General features: G+C 43.4%; 2 protein-coding genes across 5 annotated transcripts in view; both read right to left on the bottom strand.

Annotated features, from left to right (window-relative positions):
- The window catches only part of Atf3 (Activating transcription factor 3), a 186,591-nt gene that overhangs the window by 128,434 nt on the left and 37,735 nt on the right, over positions 1 to 20,422 (bottom strand). The window contains exon 2 of one of the 4 annotated variants that reach the window (XM_065239020.1): positions 5,291 to 5,355. The exons of the other annotated variants lie outside the window; for them this stretch is intronic. The gene's annotated coding sequence lies outside the window, so the exon portion shown is untranslated. The remainder of the gene's footprint in view (positions 1 to 5,290; positions 5,356 to 20,422) is intronic. 4 annotated transcript variants of the gene reach the window in all.
- The window catches only part of LOC135716084 (uncharacterized), a 46,267-nt gene continuing 37,456 nt past the window's right edge, over positions 11,612 to 20,422 (bottom strand). The window contains exons 3-6 of the mRNA XM_065238908.1: positions 13,787 to 14,155; positions 12,591 to 13,723; positions 12,181 to 12,502; positions 11,612 to 12,058 (exon numbers count right to left, since the gene is read on the bottom strand). Coding sequence (XP_065094980.1) covers positions 11,612 to 12,058; positions 12,181 to 12,502; positions 12,591 to 13,723; positions 13,787 to 14,155 — 2,271 coding nt within the window. The remainder of the gene's footprint in view (positions 12,059 to 12,180; positions 12,503 to 12,590; positions 13,724 to 13,786; positions 14,156 to 20,422) is intronic.

Below are 20,422 nucleotides of genomic sequence, written 5' to 3'. Positions count from 1 at the left end.
CCATGACACGTCTCATTCTGCGGTGTTGGCACTTTCATCATCACCACTGTACCAATAAAAATGCGTCTTATCGGATTGACTGATTGCACAGTACTGCTTCGAAGAAATTCAGGGGATCTTCAGAGCAGTCCAGGAAACCTTAAAAGGACTTCAGAAAACTAAAAGCAGTTTAGAAGTACTCCAACCATGGAACAGTTTATCATACAGATCTTCAAAGCAAAGTAGACAAAACCATCGCAAGAACTAGACAACAATTTGAGTAGGAAAGAGTTAAGAGGAGGATCTGAATAGTTTCTAGGTAATACGCAAAAATTCATAGATTTTTTAAAAAAATATCAGGGAACTCCACAGAAGGTTAGAGACATTGAAGAAGTTCCGGAAACTTCAAATAAACTCAAGGAGCCAAATAGTCGTTCAAAAATAAATAATTAGATGGAGCGGTAGAGGCTAATGCGATCCGTTTTTTTTTTCTCGGCACAATGAAGTGGAATTTCCCCCGGAAAACACATCGCAACTTTTGGGTGTCGTGATTCGACCATGTAATATTGATTATTTGCTCAAGAGCTGGATTTTCCCAACAAATGCGCAACGTGTTTGCCTGTTTTATTTGTAGAACCCATCCGTTCAGATGATGGTTTGCAGTTCTACAGTGGTGAATCATAGCGGGAGGTCGTTCCGAGTATGGAAGGTTTACTTTCAGATATCAAAACCTCATGCGGTAAGGTTGGGACTCACTGCGAGTAATTTCCCTTTCTCCGAACGAGAAGAACAAATCCCCACGGCGATCGTCAAGGTTGTCGCCTGCTTAGATATATCAGTCTGTAGATATAATTGATCCAAACAACCCATAATCACGTGCCGGCATAGTCCGAGAAAAGCTTTTCTTCTAAGCTCAGCGCCTGCTGTGAAGTGCCATCACGGGCAGCTGCAATTCCGAAGAGATGTTTACTGGCAAACAAGCCGATACAAGTTGGAATGCCATTCAACGGGCGAAGCTCACGTGAGAATTTGTCTATCCATTGGCCTCACCCTTTCCCATAGCACGAAGCGGGGAGTAACCGAACTCGATAAGAACCCACTTGAGGGTGCGGATGTTATCACACACACACACACACACACACAAACGAGAGTCAAGCAAATTTGCCCGCCCTTCGTTCGCTCGAGGAAGGGGTGTGATAATAACTGCATCTATAGCGCTTAATCTCGGCCTACTAATATAGAGTGGCGGCGGAAATGGCAAGCGTTGTCTGAATCATGGTCGATCACAGCAAACCGAGTAAACCACCAAGCTGTCAACGGCAATTCAATTAACTAATTTAATCAAATCGACCTATGCTTTGCTATACAATCAAATTCCCCCGACTTCCATGCTCGACCCCAAACTCGTCTCTTAATTTAGAAATAACAATTATAATAATAGTATTAGAAGCATCGTATCGAGCGCCATAAAAAGAACGCGCTTTGATACACAAACACACAGCACACAATGGCTGCGAACACCGCGGCGCCGCCATGTGACCTTTATTGTTGCTGCTGCTGCTGCTGCTGCGATTCCCGGTAACTAACTCTTCCCGCATCGGCTGTTCTCCGTCACCACAATGTGCTAAACATTGTGCTTCTCTGTGCTACGGAGAAGCTGAGACCGTAAACGGAGTATCGCCCAACATAGACAACATCAACAAATCATATTGTCGCACCATGACGACGACGACGACGACGGCAAATGAACGACGCCAACTTGGATTGGTTTCTCGCTGGATGGGATCCCAAACGACCTGGAGTCGCGCGGTGCGTTGCCATGGTGACTTTTGACGAAAACTATCGGAATTACGACCGTAGACCGTGGATGTTAGAAAATGGTTCAAATCAAAAAATGTTGTATCAATTTGGGAAGCATCATTTTTTTTTATGTAAAAGGTCTAAGATCAAACACCGAATTTCAATGTATAGTTAACTTCCTATCCGGACCGGTGCAGAGACAATGGGACGGAGTATTATTGGTTCACCGAGCAGGGAGGTAGAGAGAATGGCCCATAAATGGGTAAGCCGATAATTGAATTTACATAACCTCAAAAAAGGCCAAGCGAGCCAGGGGAGGGGAGGGATGAAATTAAGTCATTAGCAAACATTTATCGAGTGTCCTATTGCTTTTGGTATTTATGGCTGGCGGTACAGCCATACTTTGCGTAAAATGTATCTCATATATGGGTTATTGTATCGAGATTTAAGCGATTTTATTTTATTGGCAGGAATAGGCGGCGGCTGAGAATGAGCAAATCTACGCCAAATAGCGAAAAAGTAAACGAATCCTCTGTTCGCTTGGGGCAAAGAACCAAGTTTTGCGCTGAAATTTAGCCATTTTGATTCTCGCCTAATTGTTCAAAATGACGTATTCGATATTTTTCAATAAATCGTAGCATGAATCAAAATGATGCCTGAGACACATTTGTTGGAAACTGGATTGCCTTATCAGCAAAAAAAAAAAATACACGCCGTAGAAAATTACATATTTTTGTAAAAAAAAACTGCAGGAATTCGGCCATTTTGACTCAATTACTTGTACAATATTTTTCAATAAATCGTAGCACAAAAACGGCTCATTTAATTGAAATGACGTCTGAGACAAATTTGTCGAAAACTGGATTGACTTTTCAGAAAAAAAATACACATTGAAAAAAATAAAAATTTTTTTTTTCAAAAACTACTGAAATTTTGTCCATTTTGACACTCGCCTGATGTTATCAATATTTTTCAATAAATCGTAGCACGAAAACGGCTTATTTAATCGAAAAGACGTCTGAGACAAATATGTAGGTTTAAGAAAAAAAAAATACACTTAGAAAAAATCACAAATTTTTGTCCAAAGCTGCTGGAGTTTGGCCATTTTGACACCCACCTAATTTTTTAAAATGGATATCTGAGACAAATTTGTCGGAAACTGGATTGTCATTTCAGAAAAAAATACACACTAAAGAAAAATCACGAATTTTTGTTAAAAAACTGCTGGAATTCGGCCATTTTGACACTCGCTTAATTTTTCAATACCGTATTCAATATTTGTCAATAAATCGTAGCACGAAAACGGCCCATTTAATCAAAATGACGTCTGAGACTAATTGTTCGGAAACTGGATTGCCTTTTCATAAAAAAACAATACACCAATTTTGGTCAAAACTGGTGGCATTCAGCCATTTTGACCCTCGCTTAATTTTTCAAAATGTCGTATTAAATATTTTTCAATAAATCGTAGCACGAAAACGCTCATTTAATCGAAATGAGGTCTGAGACAAATTTGTCGGAAGCTGGGTTGCCTTTTCAGGAAAAATACACACAGAAAAAATCGCCTGATGTATTCAATATTTTGCCTAATGATGTATTCTTTTTTTTTCAATAAATCGTAGCATGAAAATGGCTTATTTAATCGAAATGACGTCTTAGACAAATTGGTCGGAAAATGGATTGCCTTGTCAGAAAAAATACACACTGAAAAAAAATAAAAATTAAAATCGTAAAATCTGCAGGTGCCATTTTGACACTTGCCTAATTTTATAAAATGGCAGATTCAAATTGTTTCAATAAATCGTAGCACGAAAAAGACTATTTTAATCGAAATGTAGTCTGAGGCATATTTGTCGGATACTGGATTGCCTTTTCAGAAAAAAAAATACATACGGAAAAAAATCACAAATGGTTGTCAAAAACTTAAAAAAAAAACTGTTAAAATCTGCAAGTGCACTTTTAAGCTTTTACATTATGTTATCAACAATAATAACTATTGGACACCATGGACCCTTCAAAATTGTCAAAACATCGTAGAGCATCAACTTTTTGTAAAACTTTTGAACTTATTTTTCACGCAATATGTTTAATGTAATTTGTGCAAAGCAAACGACTTTTTTTTTTAACTGAAAAACATGTTTTCTGCATAAAAAACAATAGAAATTATTCGTGAGTTGAAGTTCTACGATTTTGGTAATTTTTATGTGTCCATTGTGTCCAATATCGGAAAAGTCAGCAGTTTTGATAAGATTTGAAATAAACATAAATTGAAACAATTTAAAAATGATCTGTTTTTTTGTGACCATTTTGTTTTCATATTTGACAAAATTGTGTGAAAAGACAATCCAGCTTCCTTTAATTCATACAGCATTTAGATTAGATGACTTAGATCAGCTATGGAAGATTATGCACGAGTACGGATTTCCGGATAAACTGACGCGATTGGTCAAGGCGACGATGGATCGAGTGATGTGCGTTGTTCGAGTATCGGGGACACTCTCGATTCCTTTTGAATCTCGAAATGGGGTTAAGGCAAGGGATAGACACGAGTGGCACGATCTTCAGGAAGTCAATCCAGCTTCTCGACTTCGCCGATTACATTGACATTATGGCACGGAACTTTGAGACGATGGCGGAAACGTACATCGGACTGAAGGCTGAAGCTAGGCGGATTGGACTTGCCATCAACGCATCAAAGACAAAATACATTAAAGGAAGAGATTCTAGGGAAGACAATGTTAGCCTTCCACCCCGAGTTCAGATTGACGGTGACGAAATCGAGGTGGTCGATGAGTTCGTGTATTTGGGCTCACTGGTGACCGCCGAAAATGATACCAGCAGAGAAATTCAAAGACGCATTATGGCCCACTTTGGACTCCGGAGGACGCTCCGTTCGAATACAATTTGCCGTCACACGAAGTTGACTGTCTACAAGACGCTGAATAGACCGGTGGTCTTCTACGGCCACCAGACCTGGACTATGCTCGTGGAGGCCCAACGTGCCCTTGGTGTTTTCGAATGGAAGTCCACATTGCAAAAATTGAGCGTCTACGGTGGGCTGGGCACGTCGTAAGAATGCCGCACGACGACCCAGTGAAAATGGTTCTAGAAAGTGACCCAACAGGAAGAAAAAGAAGAAGCGCGCAGCGGGCAAGGTGGATCGACCAAGTAGAAGGCGACCTGCGGACCCTTCGCAGACTACGAGGCTGGCGAAGTGTGGCCATGGATTTAGTAGAGTGGAGAAGACATCTTTGAACAGCAGAGGACAAATTAGATTAGATAACCCATTTTCGTGCTACGATTTGTAGATAAATATTCAATACGCCATTTTGAAAAATTAGGCGACAGTCAAAAGGCTGAGTTCCAGCACAAACTTGGTTCATTGCCCCTGGTGAACAATTATGCGAAGTTTCATTGAATCCGGAGAGAGTACATATAATAGAATCGATTCATCTACTAAATGTTTGACTGCTACCTAGGTAGTTCTGTGTTGAAAGCCTTGAAAAATTACCTGATGTTACTGGCAAACCAGATTCGTATTTTCGTTTAAGATGAGCAACTCTGTGGTTTAAATACCTGTAAAGTAAAGAGAGAAAAACTAGAATTAGCGAACAAATTTTTAATTTTGGCAGGCTTTTGTTGACGGCTTAAAACCTTTTTAAAACATGTGCGAGGTCTTACGACTGGCTTTTGTGATTTGAAAGGCTGTTTTGGAGCTTTGAACCCTACTTTTTGCCCGTTCGATTGAAAACCACGGCAAATGACGAATCGAAAAAACTTGACCATTTTCGATTTGCATAAAACTTTGCATAATTTTGAATCTTGTAAAAAATTCTAAAAAATGTTGCATGGCACTTCTGATCGCAATGACGTCTGTGGCAAAGTTGTAGAGAAAAATTATGTTTTTCTGGAAGAAATATGTAAATAAATATTTTAAGAATTTCAAGTAAAAGTTTTAAAAAAAGAGCAATCTTTTGAAATGTTTAAAATTATGGACATCTAAAAATTGACAAAAATTTGGCCAGATTTTAAACTTTATTTTAAAGTTCATAAATTTGACCAAAAATTCTTGTTCTACGATTTTTGGCAGTTTGCATGTGTCCATTGGTTTGAACATTCCAAAAGATTGCATTTTTCATAAGAATTAAAAAAAATTCGGGCAAAGCCATTTTGCGACATTTGGGTTCTCAACATTTTTTTTTCATTTTTACTTAACATAAATTCTTAATTTTTCTCTACAACTTTGTGTCAAGGACGCCATTTTGAAAATGTTACAAGATCCCCAACACAGTCATCAGAGAGTCGTTCGTAGACGAAACAAGTCGAAGAGGCATTCTTCGGGCGTGTGCGAATAGGGAGGATACAATTGCGTAAACTTGGAAGCAGGGTGATTTTGATCGATTCTCTTCATCAACTTTCTGATTCGTTCATAACTCGACGGCAAATACATTCATTGATACGTTTGTTGTTCTGGATGATAGAAGAGCATAGCAGAAATAGTGTGAAATAGGTTGATGAAGCCATGGTCATCAAAAGAGGAAATCGATGAAGAGAATTGACTTTCACCCCTCGGCTTCTAAGCCCCTTAATTCAGTTGTCTTCATAGCAGTGAAAACAAGCATCGCAACGCTTTTGGTTCTTGGGTTACACTTGCTGATTGCAATTCTGCTGTTCGACATTTTCGAAGGTCCACAAAAGAACATGAAATTACACTATTTTCTAGGGATGCCTAAAAGTTCAATAATTAGATTAACGATTAATCGTAAAGATTTTTCCAGCTATTCGATTGAATATTTATCAAATTTTCAATTATTCGAGCGGGTAACCGACATCCCTTCTTATTTCTACTCGTTTGATTTAGCGCAGTAGAGAAAATAAATAAAAGAACTAATTTATCTGAACAGGATTAGCGAAGAACCATGACGTGAAACAGAATATTCTGCGGCCTTCCAACCTGTCGCAGACACCAGTTCAACCGGTGTCCAGCAGTCCAGCAGCGGGCCGACCATTCTGCAATCTGCATCAAACCGTTGTGCAGTACAGTACAGTCGGTTGTTTGATTCGCTCGCTCAGTGACAGTGATATTTAGTAGTGCTACGCGTTTGTTCTCGATTGCGGTCGTTTCGCTGCATCGCGTGTGGTGTCGAAGCGGAAGAAGAAGACAGACTCGAACCAGGGTTCAAACCCTGCAACCCAGTCTAACGCTGCCCAAGGCGGCAAAAAGACGAAGAGAGACACATCCGACCGTGGAAGTGTCCATACACCAAAGAACAGTGGTCCCCAGGATGACGCGACAGCAATCAACGGTAGTGACGTCGGTGATTTAGGCGGGTCCGTTGAAAACATGGCCACGGGTGGCCAGAACGGACCGAAAGTGAAACTCCCACCTCTGGTGGTGAAGTCAGTACCACTCGACAAGCTGGCTCAAGATATGGCAACCCTCGGCGTCGCTGCCGAGTACAAGCTGTGCGGGATTGGCACGAAAATCATCCTCCACACCAAAGCGGACTACAACAAAACTTTGGCTTTCCTGAAGAATTCCAAAGTAGAACTTTTCACACATGACATCCCGGGCGACAAGCCATTTAAGGTAGTCATCCGAGGCTTACCGGATTTCGAAACGAAGGTGATCGAAGCTGAAATTAAAGACCGGTACAAGCTGGCCCCCATCGCCGTCTTCCGGATCAAGAGGAGGAACGAAAGCCAGAGGAAGTACCAGGATTGCCTTTTCCTGGTACACTTTAAGAAGGGGACGGTGACGCTTAATGCGTTGCAAGCAATCCGCTCCCTCTTCAACGTCATCATCCGTTGGGAGTCCTATCGTGGTGGCCGCCGCGATGTAACGCAATGTCAGCGCTGCCTCAACTTCGGGCACGGCACCCGAAACGGTAACATCAACCCACGCTGCAGCTTCTGCACCAAGAACCATGCCTCCTCCGACTGCCCAGAGGACAGTCCGGAGGTTATCAAGTGTGTCAACTGTGGCGGTGCTCATCAGGGCTCCGACAGGCAGTGCCCCAAACGCGAGGAGTTCAAGCGTATCCGAAAGGTTATTTTGCTTAACGACGTGGTTATTGTTCGTCAATGATATTTGTTTATTAGGGCTACCAGGACGTAAGAAAAATAAGTCCCCGACTTTCGGGTCAGGCGATTTTCCGCCTCTTCGAACCAACCAGCAACCGCGAGTGCACCGCTTCCCTCCAACTAACGCCCGTTGAACACGAGACCCACCTCAAGTCCGGCGGCAGTTGCTGGTTGCCATCATTCGGCTTGATCGTACCAGCTCCTTTTCAGTCTGTCCCATATCCGCACCTCTATCATCGAGGCCCTTGGTGTGGAGGTGGAGTCGTCGACTGGATACGTCCAGTTCATCGCCGTCTACTGCCCTCGACAGTGTGCCGCCAGCAGTGGACTAGCGGCTAAATTCAAGAAGGACCTGTCCACCATCACCCGTACCGGTTCCCGTTGCGTAGTTGAAGGAGATCTAAATGCTCGCCATGAGGCCTGGCGTAACTACAGGCAGAACCAGAACGGTCGTCTGCTGTTCGACCACTCGCAGCATAGGCTGTACTCCGTTTGGTATTCGAATGAGCCAACATTCATCTCACCGGCGGGCAACCCTTCGACGTTAGACCTGTTTCTGACAAATACTGGCTTGTCCAAGCCGGTAGCCTTGAACGAACTCAGCTCCGACCACCAACCGGAGGTGGCTGACTGAACTGCAACGTGGCTCCTGCTTCAAGCCTGCGTAAGGACTACCATGGCGTAAACTGGGCCCAGTTTGGACGCGTGGTAGACAGGCACATCATCGACAACCCGCCGCTTGACACCGTGGACGACTTCGACCAAGCGTTGGAAGGACTCTACCAAGCCATAACCGTGGCTGACGTGGCGTGCGTCCGACGAGTAGGAGATTGCTTCCAGAATGGTCTCACTCCGGAATGAAAGTTTCGGGCGGCTCGTCCAGAATCTGCTCGACCGCTCCAGACCATTCTGGAAAGTTGTCAAAGTCCTAAAGACGCACCCCAAGACGCACCACTTAAAGATTAATATGATGACGATAGGCTCATAATCACCCCTCACGAGAAAGCAAATGCGATTGGTGAGCATATTGCCAAGTTCAGGATGAACAATGCGTACTCAACCTTGATTCCTCCCCTCCGGAGGATAGAATCACCGTGGAACAGATTTGCTCAGCGCTGAAATGCACCAAAAACATGAAGGCCCCCGGGTTCGACGGAATATTCAACCTAGTGTTGAAAAGTCTCAGCATGAAGGTTGACTCTCTGCTGGCTGCTGTCTTCAACAGATGCTTGGAACTGCACTACTTTCCAAGCATCTGGAAAGTAGCAAAAATCATACCTATCCGCAAACCCGGGAAGGACCCAACGCTAGCTTCAAGCTACAGATCGATCAGCCTCCTTTCAGCGCTGAGCAAATTATTCGAGAAACTAATCCTCAATCGTTTGCTCAAGTTTGTCGAGGAACACAACATTCTCCTACTGGAACAGTTCGGGTTCAGGAAGGGGCACTCCACAAATCATCAGCTAGTAAGGGTGATGAATAACATCCGAAGTAACAAGGCTGTATCCAAGTCCACAGCCATGGCCTTGTTAGATGTTGAAAAGGCGTTTGACAATGTTTGGCATGACGGACTTGTGTACAAGCTTTGTAACTTTAACTTCCCATTACATCTGGTTAAAATCACTCGTAACTACCTTCAGCAAAGGTCGTTTAGGGTATCGTTGAATGGTTGTCTTTCAGACACGTTTTCCATCCCAGCAGGTGTTCCGCAAGGAAGTCTGTTGGGCCCTTTGCTTTATATTTGCTATATCATCAAAATACACAGCTTTTGACAGCACCTCATTTGCTTTGTAAAGTGATTTTATAAAAAAAAAATCACCTATTTCACAGTTAAAATTTCTCTGAAAACGGCAGTTTCTGGCAGCCAAAATTAACGTTGTTTGATCAATCATGATATGAACTACTAATGATGCATGGAAGTGGTCTACCACCCAATGTAGCACGGAAACTAGGTCCGATAGCCGTGGGCCCTCTTTTCTTTTTCTCTTGATCAAGTTTAATAACCTCTGATTGTCCTCAAATTGTCGCTGTATGAAGGGCCAAAAAAGGATTGGGTCTTAGTCCTTGTTACTTTTTATGCCTTGTTGATAGTGATAAGTCCTCGGGTTGCCTGGACCGAGGATGATCTTTAAACAAGGGAAAAATGAGTTAGTTAGTCTTCATCTAGTTTGAAGTAGTCAGGACTAGGAATCGGTGGTAGATCTTACATCCCGTAACGTACCACGAAAACGAGTGGGGAGAAGAGCCCGCCCTTTATCCACGAAATGTTATCAACAAGGAGTTGGCATTCCCACTCTCCCCGTCCAAATTGTTTCAATGAGCAAGAATAAAAAATTAAAAATTTAAAACGATCTCATAAACTTTCGCTGTATTCACCCTTCTGTCCAATTATCTTTCAAAATAATCCTGAACAAAACTAAAGAAAAAACTGGCTTTACAATTGTTAAACCGATCTAAATGCAGACCTCCGGTAAATTTTGAACTACGGGCCTATTTGGTAAAAGTTTAAAAATTAATTAAAAATTGAAAAGTTAGTAAATTTATTCCGAGCTTGTGCAGGCTTTTTTTTTAGGGAACTGCATTTAATTTTATATGCATAGGGGAAACGGCTCTAAGATTGCCCCAATTGCTAAAAATCTGCTATTTATCAATTTTTTCTAGGTGAACGCGTCATTGGGGCGGTACTAATGGATATTTTTGGTCGCTATTGAAAATTTAGTCGATTGCTGAATTTATGTATGAACCCAAATAAGGGGCTGTTGCGGAGTCAGCGAAACTAGGAAGCAAATTTCATCAATTTATTCACGAAGAGAAAGAAAATTATAAAATTCCTCCGGAAGAAACCTTGGGTATAAACAATACGATCCTACAGGTTATGTTTTGACTTACTTTTAGTGTTTCTAGCCTCGTACTACTCTTTCACAACAATTATAGCGTTCATATGTCCTGGAGCTAACGAACTGGGAATACTGTGATAATTAGCATTAACCGGACTTCATTTGCCTATTTCTCAACGCTTCTCGATCTCCTTTGTCTAGATTTAGTATAGTATACAATAGCTTAAGATAACTTCACTTTTCTTCCTTTCTTCTGTCCTTACCTAGATTTAGTTTCTTGTATTTTTTAAGCACTACTCTAGACTTTAGGATTATACAAATTTAGCTTTAAGTTAGGCTAATTAACTGTTTATTTAGTAGTAAATAATCTCCGTAGAGGAATCAAGTTCACTTGTTTACGTTCACTTCAATACAATGGCCACCTTATTGATCCTTTTCTCCTACACCGCAGCTGTTCACCTTTTTTGTGAAGTTTCCAATCCCTTGTTCAGCGCTGGGTGTGGTGCACAGTGGTACAGCGTCGAATAGTTTCCGACGGGGCGCAATCAACACTCCCCCCTGGAATGCGCGTTGGATCCTCCGACAGCGTATTCATCCGAACGCCTACGTCGAGCACAGCCAACAAAACGGCCGGGCGCTCGTATATTCCACCAGACGCTGTTTGTACTGTCGCCCAACGTACCTGTCCGTCTGGAGCCTGATGCGTAGCGATAACTCTGCCGTTAGGCCAGCAGTTTCTGAATAGCTTCGCGTCAACGATCACCACGATATCACTGACAGTAATTGGAGTCGCTGGAATGAACCACTTCGACCTTCGCGTAAGACAGGGTAGATAGTCTCATACCCACTGCTTCCAGAACATGTCGGCCATAAGTTGTGACTGGTAACACGGGACTATCGTTGAAGGGAACCTATGATCGAAGGCCGTTGGCTGACCCCAGCAAGAAGTGGTTGGGCGTCAACACGGGCGACTCGTCGTCGTCTACGGGAAGGTCCGTCAATGGTCGAGAGTTGACAATATTTTCAACCTCCACCATCGCGTTCTGCAACACTTCGTCGGTCGGTAGTCTGCTAGGTTGCACCTTAGCTAGATTTTGCTTTACGCTAAGGATCAGCCGTTCCCATGCTCCCCCCATGTGTGGTGAAACCGGTGGAATAAAAGTCCACTGGGTACGACTCGTAGTGAACTCGCTGGCCAGTCTGTCCTGATCGCGTAGCTCAATTGCCGCCTTAAGTTCCTTGCTGGTAGCCTGAAAGTTGGTCCCACGGTCGCTGAAGATCACCGCAGGAATTCCCCTCCTAGCCATGACGTTTCGGATTGCCATAACGCAGGAGTCGGTGGTGAGTGTGTGAGCGATCTGCAAGTAGATAGCGCGTGTGGTCAGACAGGTCACGCGAACCCCCCACTGTTTTCCGGAATGTCAGCCCACTGAGACTAATATTGGACCGAAATAATCCACCCCCATGTAGGTATACGGACGACTGCATGCAGGCGTGACTGCGAAAGGTCGCTCATCATCGGAGGAAGTGGTTTCGCTAGGTCATTCTTGCACTGCTGACAGTCTTTCCGAACAGCGTTGTAGGTCGCTTTCAGTCGAGGAACGCGGTACCGTTGCAGGAGCTCGTTGACAATCGTTGCGTGGTTCTGGTGGTTGAACCGCTCATGGGCCTCAGCTATGATTAGTCGGGTGACTTGATGACGACGAGGAAGAATAATGGGTTCAGCAGCATCACGATCGACGAATGCGCACGCCTTCGTTCGACCTCGGAATCGGGCAACTCCGTTTTCGTCCAGGAAAGCACTACGAAAGAGTGGGTTGTTTCGAATGTGGACTTGTTTGGTGATATCCCGCTGCCAGCGTGGCGATCTCGTCCGCGCAACCTTCGGACTGTGCTAGGCGGAACAAGTAGTTTTCCGCACTTACCAGTTCCTGTTGAGTCAGCGGTCCATTGACACGTTGTTCCTTTCTGGTGGACTGCTTCAGGTTGTGAACGTACCGGAGGACGTACGTTGTGCGACGAAGGAGAGGACTCCAGCGAGAGAAGTATTGTGGATCGATAACTGGGATTGTTGTTGATTCGTGGAATAGCAAGTGTGGGCGCAGTGCTTCGTCGGTAGTTTTTCCGAAGCCTGGTGAGACAGGCCACTCCTGTTGTTCTCGCCAAAGGAATTCTGGCCCCCTGAACCAGCGACTGTCTGTAGATAAATCTGGAGTTCGTGCCCACTTTGTTCCATCATCGGCCACGTTCAGCTTCGTTGGAACCCACCGCCATTCACTAATCTCCGTCGACTCTAGGATCTCGCTGACCCGGAAGGCGACAAATTGGCTGTATCGCCGATGGTCAGATCTTAGCCAGCAGAGCACGTCCTTGAAGTCCGTCCAGAAAAACCGCTTCGAGACCTTGATGGACAGAGACGACAGTATAGTGTCTGAAAGCCGCGCACCAAGAAGAGCCGCTTGGAGCTCAGATCGCGGGATTGACAGGAACTTCAGTGGAGCTACCCTAGTTTTAGCTCCCGCCAAGGCACATTCGATCGTGTCTCCCTCAGTGAATCGAAGGTAGACGACCGCTGCAAACCCATTCTCACTGGCGTCGACGAACGTATGCATCTCAATCTCTGCTTCAACGGATGTCAAGGATCGGTAGCATCGGGGAACCTCGACGGAACTCATGTATGGAAACACTGCCAACCATGTCAGCCATTTTTCGAACTGCGTATCTTGGATCGGATCATCCCAGCCGATCGTTGTCCTCCAAATCTCCTGCAGCAGCACCTTCAGGAACATTAGCAGATGTGAGATAAATCCCAACGGATCGTAGACCATCATCAGCATTCGAAGAACTTCTCGCTTTGTTGGTCGACGGCTTCCGGTTAACAAGGCTTGGTCGTATCGGGATGATACTTTGTAAGTGTAACGATCTGTCGTGGTGTTCCACCACATCCCTAGCACCTTCTCCGTTGTAGCTTCTTCACCGATGTTCAGGTTTTTCTCCTCCGTTGCTTCACCTTTAAGCGTTGCCTGAACCCTTTTGGAGTTCGAAATCCAGTTTCATATCTCGAATCCGCCACGCTCATGAATTACCTTCACCTCTTGGGCCAGTTTCACAGTTTCCTGTTCCGTTTCCGTGCTTACCAGCATGTCATCGACGTAGTGTCGCTTGATGATGGCGTCGACTGCCTCCGGGTGGTCCTGTTCAAAACGCTTCGCATTAGTGTTCTTGACGTGTTGCGCGATGCTCGGTGAACAGCAGGCTCCGAAGGTCATTACCTGAACGATGTACAAGCTGGGTTCTATTTCGTTTTCCTCTAACCAGAAGAAGCGTTGGCAGTGTTGATCCATATACCGCATCAGAATCTGATGGAACATCTCTCTGATATCCCCGCATACGGCCACCTTGAACTCTCTGAAGCGGATTAAAACGGACAGAAGCGATGCCAGCTCATCGGGACCCTTTAAAAGGACCGAGTTGGTGACTTAGTTTCCGACGGGGCGCAATCAACAGGGGCTTTTAGGCCGACATTACATCCATTTCCCCTATCACGTGTAACGTTCATTTGCAAATTTTACCGATCTAGTCAGCTGTGCAAAAACCCGGTAAAATTCTACCGGCTTCGGTGATCTGAATTCAGCGTACGATGTCTTTTTAAGAATAAAATTAACCCAAAACAATCAGCATTCCCGAAACCTTCACCATTTAAAAGTGGGGGCTTTGCCAATTTATCGATTAATCGATCCCGCCGCCTCCGGAGCTTGGTAATACCGTGCCTTAACTGACTAGGCGATCTGAGCCCTTCCCCCTTGAGACATGATTCGTAATACATCCGAATAAATTAACGGATCCTTTTCTCTAACATTCCCAAGCAGCCTAAAGATCAAGAATTCAAACATTCCAAGTGGTTTGGTAAACAACGGTCCACTGGTCCGGTCAACCCAAATGTCATCCTAACAACAACTGGTGGACAACTTGACAACTGTCACCGCAGTCAAGTGGGCGAAAATTCGTAAGTTTGATGCTCTCGAAAGCAGAAAACGCGAATTTAAATTAAAACAAACCGCACCGCTTCATCGTCTCCTCCCGCACATGTATGACTTACAAACACCAGCTTGGCGTCGAGAAAACGATGGAGTGCACAATAAAACAAACATTAGCACTTGAACGATTCACCCGGCCTGCTACGATGCGAAGCTGGGGGATGATCGGGTCGAGTCGAGTGTGCGAGTGCGTTATAATAAAAATGTTTGTTTTATTTTTTTCCTGTGTAGGTATGTACGCTCCGCTCCGCGGCTGCCGTCGGCTCTCGGATCGTGTATTTAAACTCTTTGAAATGAAAAGAAAAAAAACTTGAGTGTGTGCGGTGCGAAACGACGCACACGGCGAGTAGTAGATGATTCAGAATGTTTGCAATCCCACACGAATGGGAATGGCAGCTAAGGAACGCAGAAGAAGTGCGGTGGCGGAAAGAAAGGGTTTCGTTCGAGTATGCGAAAAGCATAAAAATAAATGTAGTGCAGTAATGAATGAATACAATTGACACACATTTGTGCGCGAGCGATAATAAAAACCGTTTAATCAGAATGAAAGGCATATTATGCACAGGAATGCACAATGCGCTTGCTGAGAGTATGCACGGATCACTTTGATCGCACTCGGCACGCAGCCAGATTTAACTGTCAAAAAAACAATGCACGCTAAAACTAATTGCTGAAAATCCTTTTTGCTTGATTTTAATACACACTAATTGTCAGAAGCAAAAAATGGTTCACGTCTGAGTACTTTCCAGACTTACTGTCGTCGTCGTCGTCGTCGTCGTCGTGGCAGTAGGTCGTCAAGCTGTGAAAATAGATTTCAAGCTGGCAACCGAAAAAAAAGAGTGAATGACTCAAATTTACTCGCTACCACTTAACCTCCATTTGGGTTGATAGCAACTTGTTGAAAACCAACCGATTCCCGTCCGGTTCGTCGTCAAACGACGATGACAAGAATAACAACAAGAACCAGCGAAATTTTCGCTCATCAATCAACGCGAACTTCGCGTATAAACTTTTGAGTAAACTCACTCCCAATGGCTGGTAAGATTAATGAGCTAAGGTCCAAGGAATTTGCACACATGACCTGAAGGCTAGATAATCGAGCGCGCGTTCGCAAAGATGAGTTTCAGTTTTGATGTAATTTCTGAAAGCAAATAAGATAAGCGAAACGGAATTCCTGTTTGGGGAAGATCTAAACAAACAGCGATAAGAGCACTGCTGGGCTTTAGTAGGCTTACGGTGGAGATTGATTCCCGATTTGACGTTTTTATGACTTGCCAAAAGCAATACCAACCCAATCGAATTGAAGCAAGGCTCCGGGCGCCGCCCATTGCGGTAATGTATTCCTGGAAAACGACGTTTGAGGTTATTAGTGTGTACACCAATTTCGTGTCAACAGAGACACTTCAATTAGCGGAGTTTCCGGATGCGAACGGGGTCTCGGCTCGCCGGTGTTATTCGTGACAACGTGACGTACACGCAAGAACCCGGATCGTGCTTCGCTAATTTTTGCAAAGTGCCTTCTTACGTCTTCTTAGTGTTGCGGATGTTTTGTATCTTCAACTCTTTTCTAATTTTCTGCACGGCAAAACAAAAGTGGAGAACTGCTATATCTAAAATCAAGTGGCGATGAGGCTCAATGTTTGCCTAGTTTGGGCCAGGGGTTTGACGTAACGGTAACAGTAACTGAAAAAATGCGATTTTTGCGAGCCGATAGTAATCTTTCATATAGTAGCCTACTACTAGTAGGCATTGACTTTTACTCGTAAATGCGTTCGTTCTACCGCTAGGTGCGCTAGTGTATTTAATGCTTCACTTGGCTGGATTTAAAAATCCATTTCTGCAAACAGTATAAAGCTACGCATTTTACATTTAGGCAGCTTTTTTCGGATCTCAAGCAGGATTCGATTACAGCGATTTCCGATATCCACGAATAGCAAAACGACATTTTTTTCCTACTTTAAATTCGAGGGGCACTCCCTCTGCGATGCTAAACTAAGACAGAAGGGAGGAGAGAAGCGTCCGCGGTAGCAGTAAAGTAAGTAAACAACTTCTTCGCTTTGGGCCAAGCAAAATGCCATAAAAGCATATTCAACTTTTTCGTCTTGCGAGCCTTGACGACAACAGAAAAGATCCCCAAATCACGCACAACGATTTCTCGCCTTCCATCTTCGGACCAGCAGAAGCCACGAAAAGAAGATTGATCGACATGTGGGCGTGGATGCCTTCTCCCGCAAAAGCCCCGGAATTGAAATTCTATCCCCAAATGTAAACGTGTAAAGCTGAGGTTGGGCTTTCAGACGACAACTTCATTTTGTAAACTTTACATTCAGCGGAACGAAGCGAATCACTCACAGCAAAAGTGACCCAGTAACGAGCTTTTCTCACGCCTGTCAAATCGACAATCGGTGGAGAAATAAGGAGCGAGAGGGGTGCGACACTTTTAATTTATTCTATGCTTCCAGTGGCTCCCGTTTGGCGTGGTGGTGGCTTGGCTACTACGATTATTCTACTGAATGACAAATGCGCCCTGCCGCCACCGTCGTCCGTTGCACAGCAGGCCATGCCGTCACCTCTAAAGAGATCACTTTCATTCATCTATCTTCCTCTTCCACTGCCTCGCTCGCGCTCTTCGGGGCGACTGGATAGACTGTCGACAAGAATGAATAGCCATCAACAGTAGATATCCAGACCAGCTGCTGCGGCACACTAAGTGGACCATGTTTCTATGAAAACTAATAATAGTTGCCATAATGAATGAAGGCGTTTTAACAGCTTCCTTCATTCTCACTAACCAACTAACTGACTGTCCCCCATGCAGCGATGCCACATCTACGGGAATTTGTACACGAACAAAGTGGACAGCCTCTTTTTTGCATCTTTGACACTTTAATAATACTACCAATTATCAAACACAGTTTAGTTCAAAAAATAGTTTCTATTTTTTTTTATACCCGTAGATCTGGCATCACTGGTCCCATGGTCGTCTCCGTTTGTCTGTCTGTCAATGGCAAAAAATAACACGAATGACAACTTCAACATAGTTAACGGAATGCCCTTTTGCCCATTGATGATCCACCTATGATGGTCAGTTTGAAAATTTGTTTTCCAAATGTTTGGGTAAATATTTTCCAAACTTCCATCGGGTCCGTTGGACACAACTGTCCAAACATCTACGGGGTCTCTCCCAAAACGAAAGATTTTTTTTTGTCTTCATAGAGACACGCGGCGTAACTCGTTCTCGTCCGGTTCGGCGGATCGTCTTCCCAATGACAAACGGACGGAGGTGCGTGCGTGTGTCCATCGCATATCCAAGTAGGCTGCGAGCGGCGGTGGTGGTGGAGATCGATTGCAAATGTAGATTTACACCCGCGCCGGGCCGGCTTTCCGAGAATGAACATGAATGAAATGGGAAAAGTAGGTCCCCACCCTGACGCGTGGGTTGCTACGATTTGTCTTCGTAGGACTCCATTTCTATGTGGACAAAGCGGGGTGGGACGAGACGAGGGGTGTTCCATACAAGCGTGCCGCCGCGCATCATTTGCAACATTTACGCGACGATCAAAGTGATCTAAATTGATGCCGAGGGCGATTAGCAGTGATGAAAAGTGTGATGAGTGGTATGTGTATGTGTGCTGGGGGGGTTGGCGGAGGAGGAGGGGGTGGAGCGAGGGGTATCACATTAAATTCACTTTTACGATCCTGTTCATTAGGAATGTCGCGCTCGATTTGGCCGTGCGGGCTATTAAAATGCCTCCGCGCTGGATGTGACGGACTAGTGGGCAAGGTTAGAACTATTCATGATTTGCCGGGCGGTAGGAACAAAAAATTGGTAGTAAAGGTTAGCAAAGTTGACATTCATGAACAGAGCAAATAAAAAAAATAATTCGTTGAGTTATTTGGGATGATCAAAATATCGAAAATAAAAATTAAAGGTCGTTTCGATTGAAAATAAGGATCGAATCCGCAATAGGTCAGTACAATTTGTGATTTGTGATTTGTGCTGTCAGTTTGCATTTTTCAAAATACAAATCTTATCACACTCAATCTAGCTCGGTAAAATCTCCAACAGCCGATTAGCTCGGCATTTACTTTTGCTGATATATCGGCAAAATATGTGTTTGTTAGCTGCAGTGATGGCATAATCATTATCAAATTACTATTTTCCGCTCTCATACGCTCTCAATATCACGCGTGAAACTGAGAGTTGAATCGATGCAATAATGTTTCCGTTGCACCTCTTTTTCTTTGAAAAAGAATGTATAACAATGCTATCTCTTATTTATCTTCACCGATGGCAGACATGAAGTGACTGCTGCCAGCCGTTAAGCTGGGTTTAGACAGGGCAAGCCAATTGATCAAGTCAGTTGAATTCAATTGACTTGAACGCGAATTGAACGTTTAAACCATGCCATTCAGCTGACTTGATCAACTCACTCAGGGCTGGTAGCGAGTCACTTTTTAGTGACTTGGTTACTTTTTTCAAGCCAGTCACTAAAAAGCCTCCTTTTTAAGGTTAAGTCACTAAAGGCACTTTTTCTTGTAATCAGTCACTGTTTTCAACTTTGTGAATTTTTAAAGATTCATCATTCTTTGCTTTGTGACGTTAAATTGTTTTTCTCTATCTTCAGAGTGTCTACTCATTATTCTAAATAATCTTTCCTGAGTTTTCCAGGTTTTTTCCAGAACTTTAACGGATAAATTGCAGGCTTATAATAAGAAAGCATTTTTTAAAATGCGTTCAAAATATACTTTTTCTGGAAGATCAAAAACAACAGTAAATTTACCCAAACGTTTTTAATATATGGTAATCAGTTTTAAAGAAACAACTTTATAATCAAATCCATTGAATGTTGAAGTTTAGCACTTATTTAATTTCTCACTTTAATAAAGTTTAAAAAAAACGTACTTAATTTGAGTAAGTCCAAGATCTAAAAATATTCAATGTCTTGAAGTTTCGTATTCCATGTACAAGTTCAAGATATTGAAAATTTTCAAAGTGCCTGAATTAAGGGAAAACATTAAAAATAATTTATTTCAAGTTCTTAATCAAGCAGTCCCATTAACTTTACTACAATTGTAGGAACTTCGAAGAAGTTCCGAGAAATGAAAGGAAATGCTGAGAATTTCAGTGAAGCTCCATAAACCAACTGCGGGATCCTCAGATCGGTTCTTTTAACATCCGAAAATTTTCAGGAACTTTTACGAAGTTCCTAGAATTTCAGAGCACATCTTAGGTGTTAAGCGAACGTGAGAAATATAGAAACCTTGAGGGGTATTGCGCAAATTTTCAAGAAGTTCTAAGCACCTCAGATAAGCTAGCTCTAGAGATCTTTGGGAAATTTTAGATCCTAAGAGCAGTTCCCATGACTTGAGTTCAGACTTTTTGGAGCAGTTTAAATCGTAAATTTAGAAAAATTGAGAACCCTTAAGATATTTCGAGAATCTCAGGGAAGTACATAGACCATCAAAGAATTTATGAAAACTTCAGAAATATTTCAGGAACTTCACAGAAGTCCAAAGAAGTTCAGGGAAATTTTAATTGGGAGCTTCGCGAACATCAAGACAGCTTCAGCAAAGCTCCGATAGAATTTCTGAAACTTGATAAAAAATTTATGAACATCTGGAAAACGTGAGAGTATTTTAAGGGTGTTATTTCATGGAGTTTTCAAGAACTTTAAAAAATGC

This window comes from Ochlerotatus camptorhynchus, unplaced genomic scaffold (genome assembly GCF_037179485.1).
Source record: "Ochlerotatus camptorhynchus isolate MF236.1 unplaced genomic scaffold, CSIRO-AGI_Acam_v1.1 ptg000046l, whole genome shotgun sequence".
Taxonomy (NCBI): Eukaryota; Metazoa; Arthropoda; class Insecta; order Diptera; family Culicidae; genus Ochlerotatus; species Ochlerotatus camptorhynchus.
Note: the sequence above shows the minus strand (reverse complement) of the source record. Positions and strands in the feature narration are given on the sequence as shown.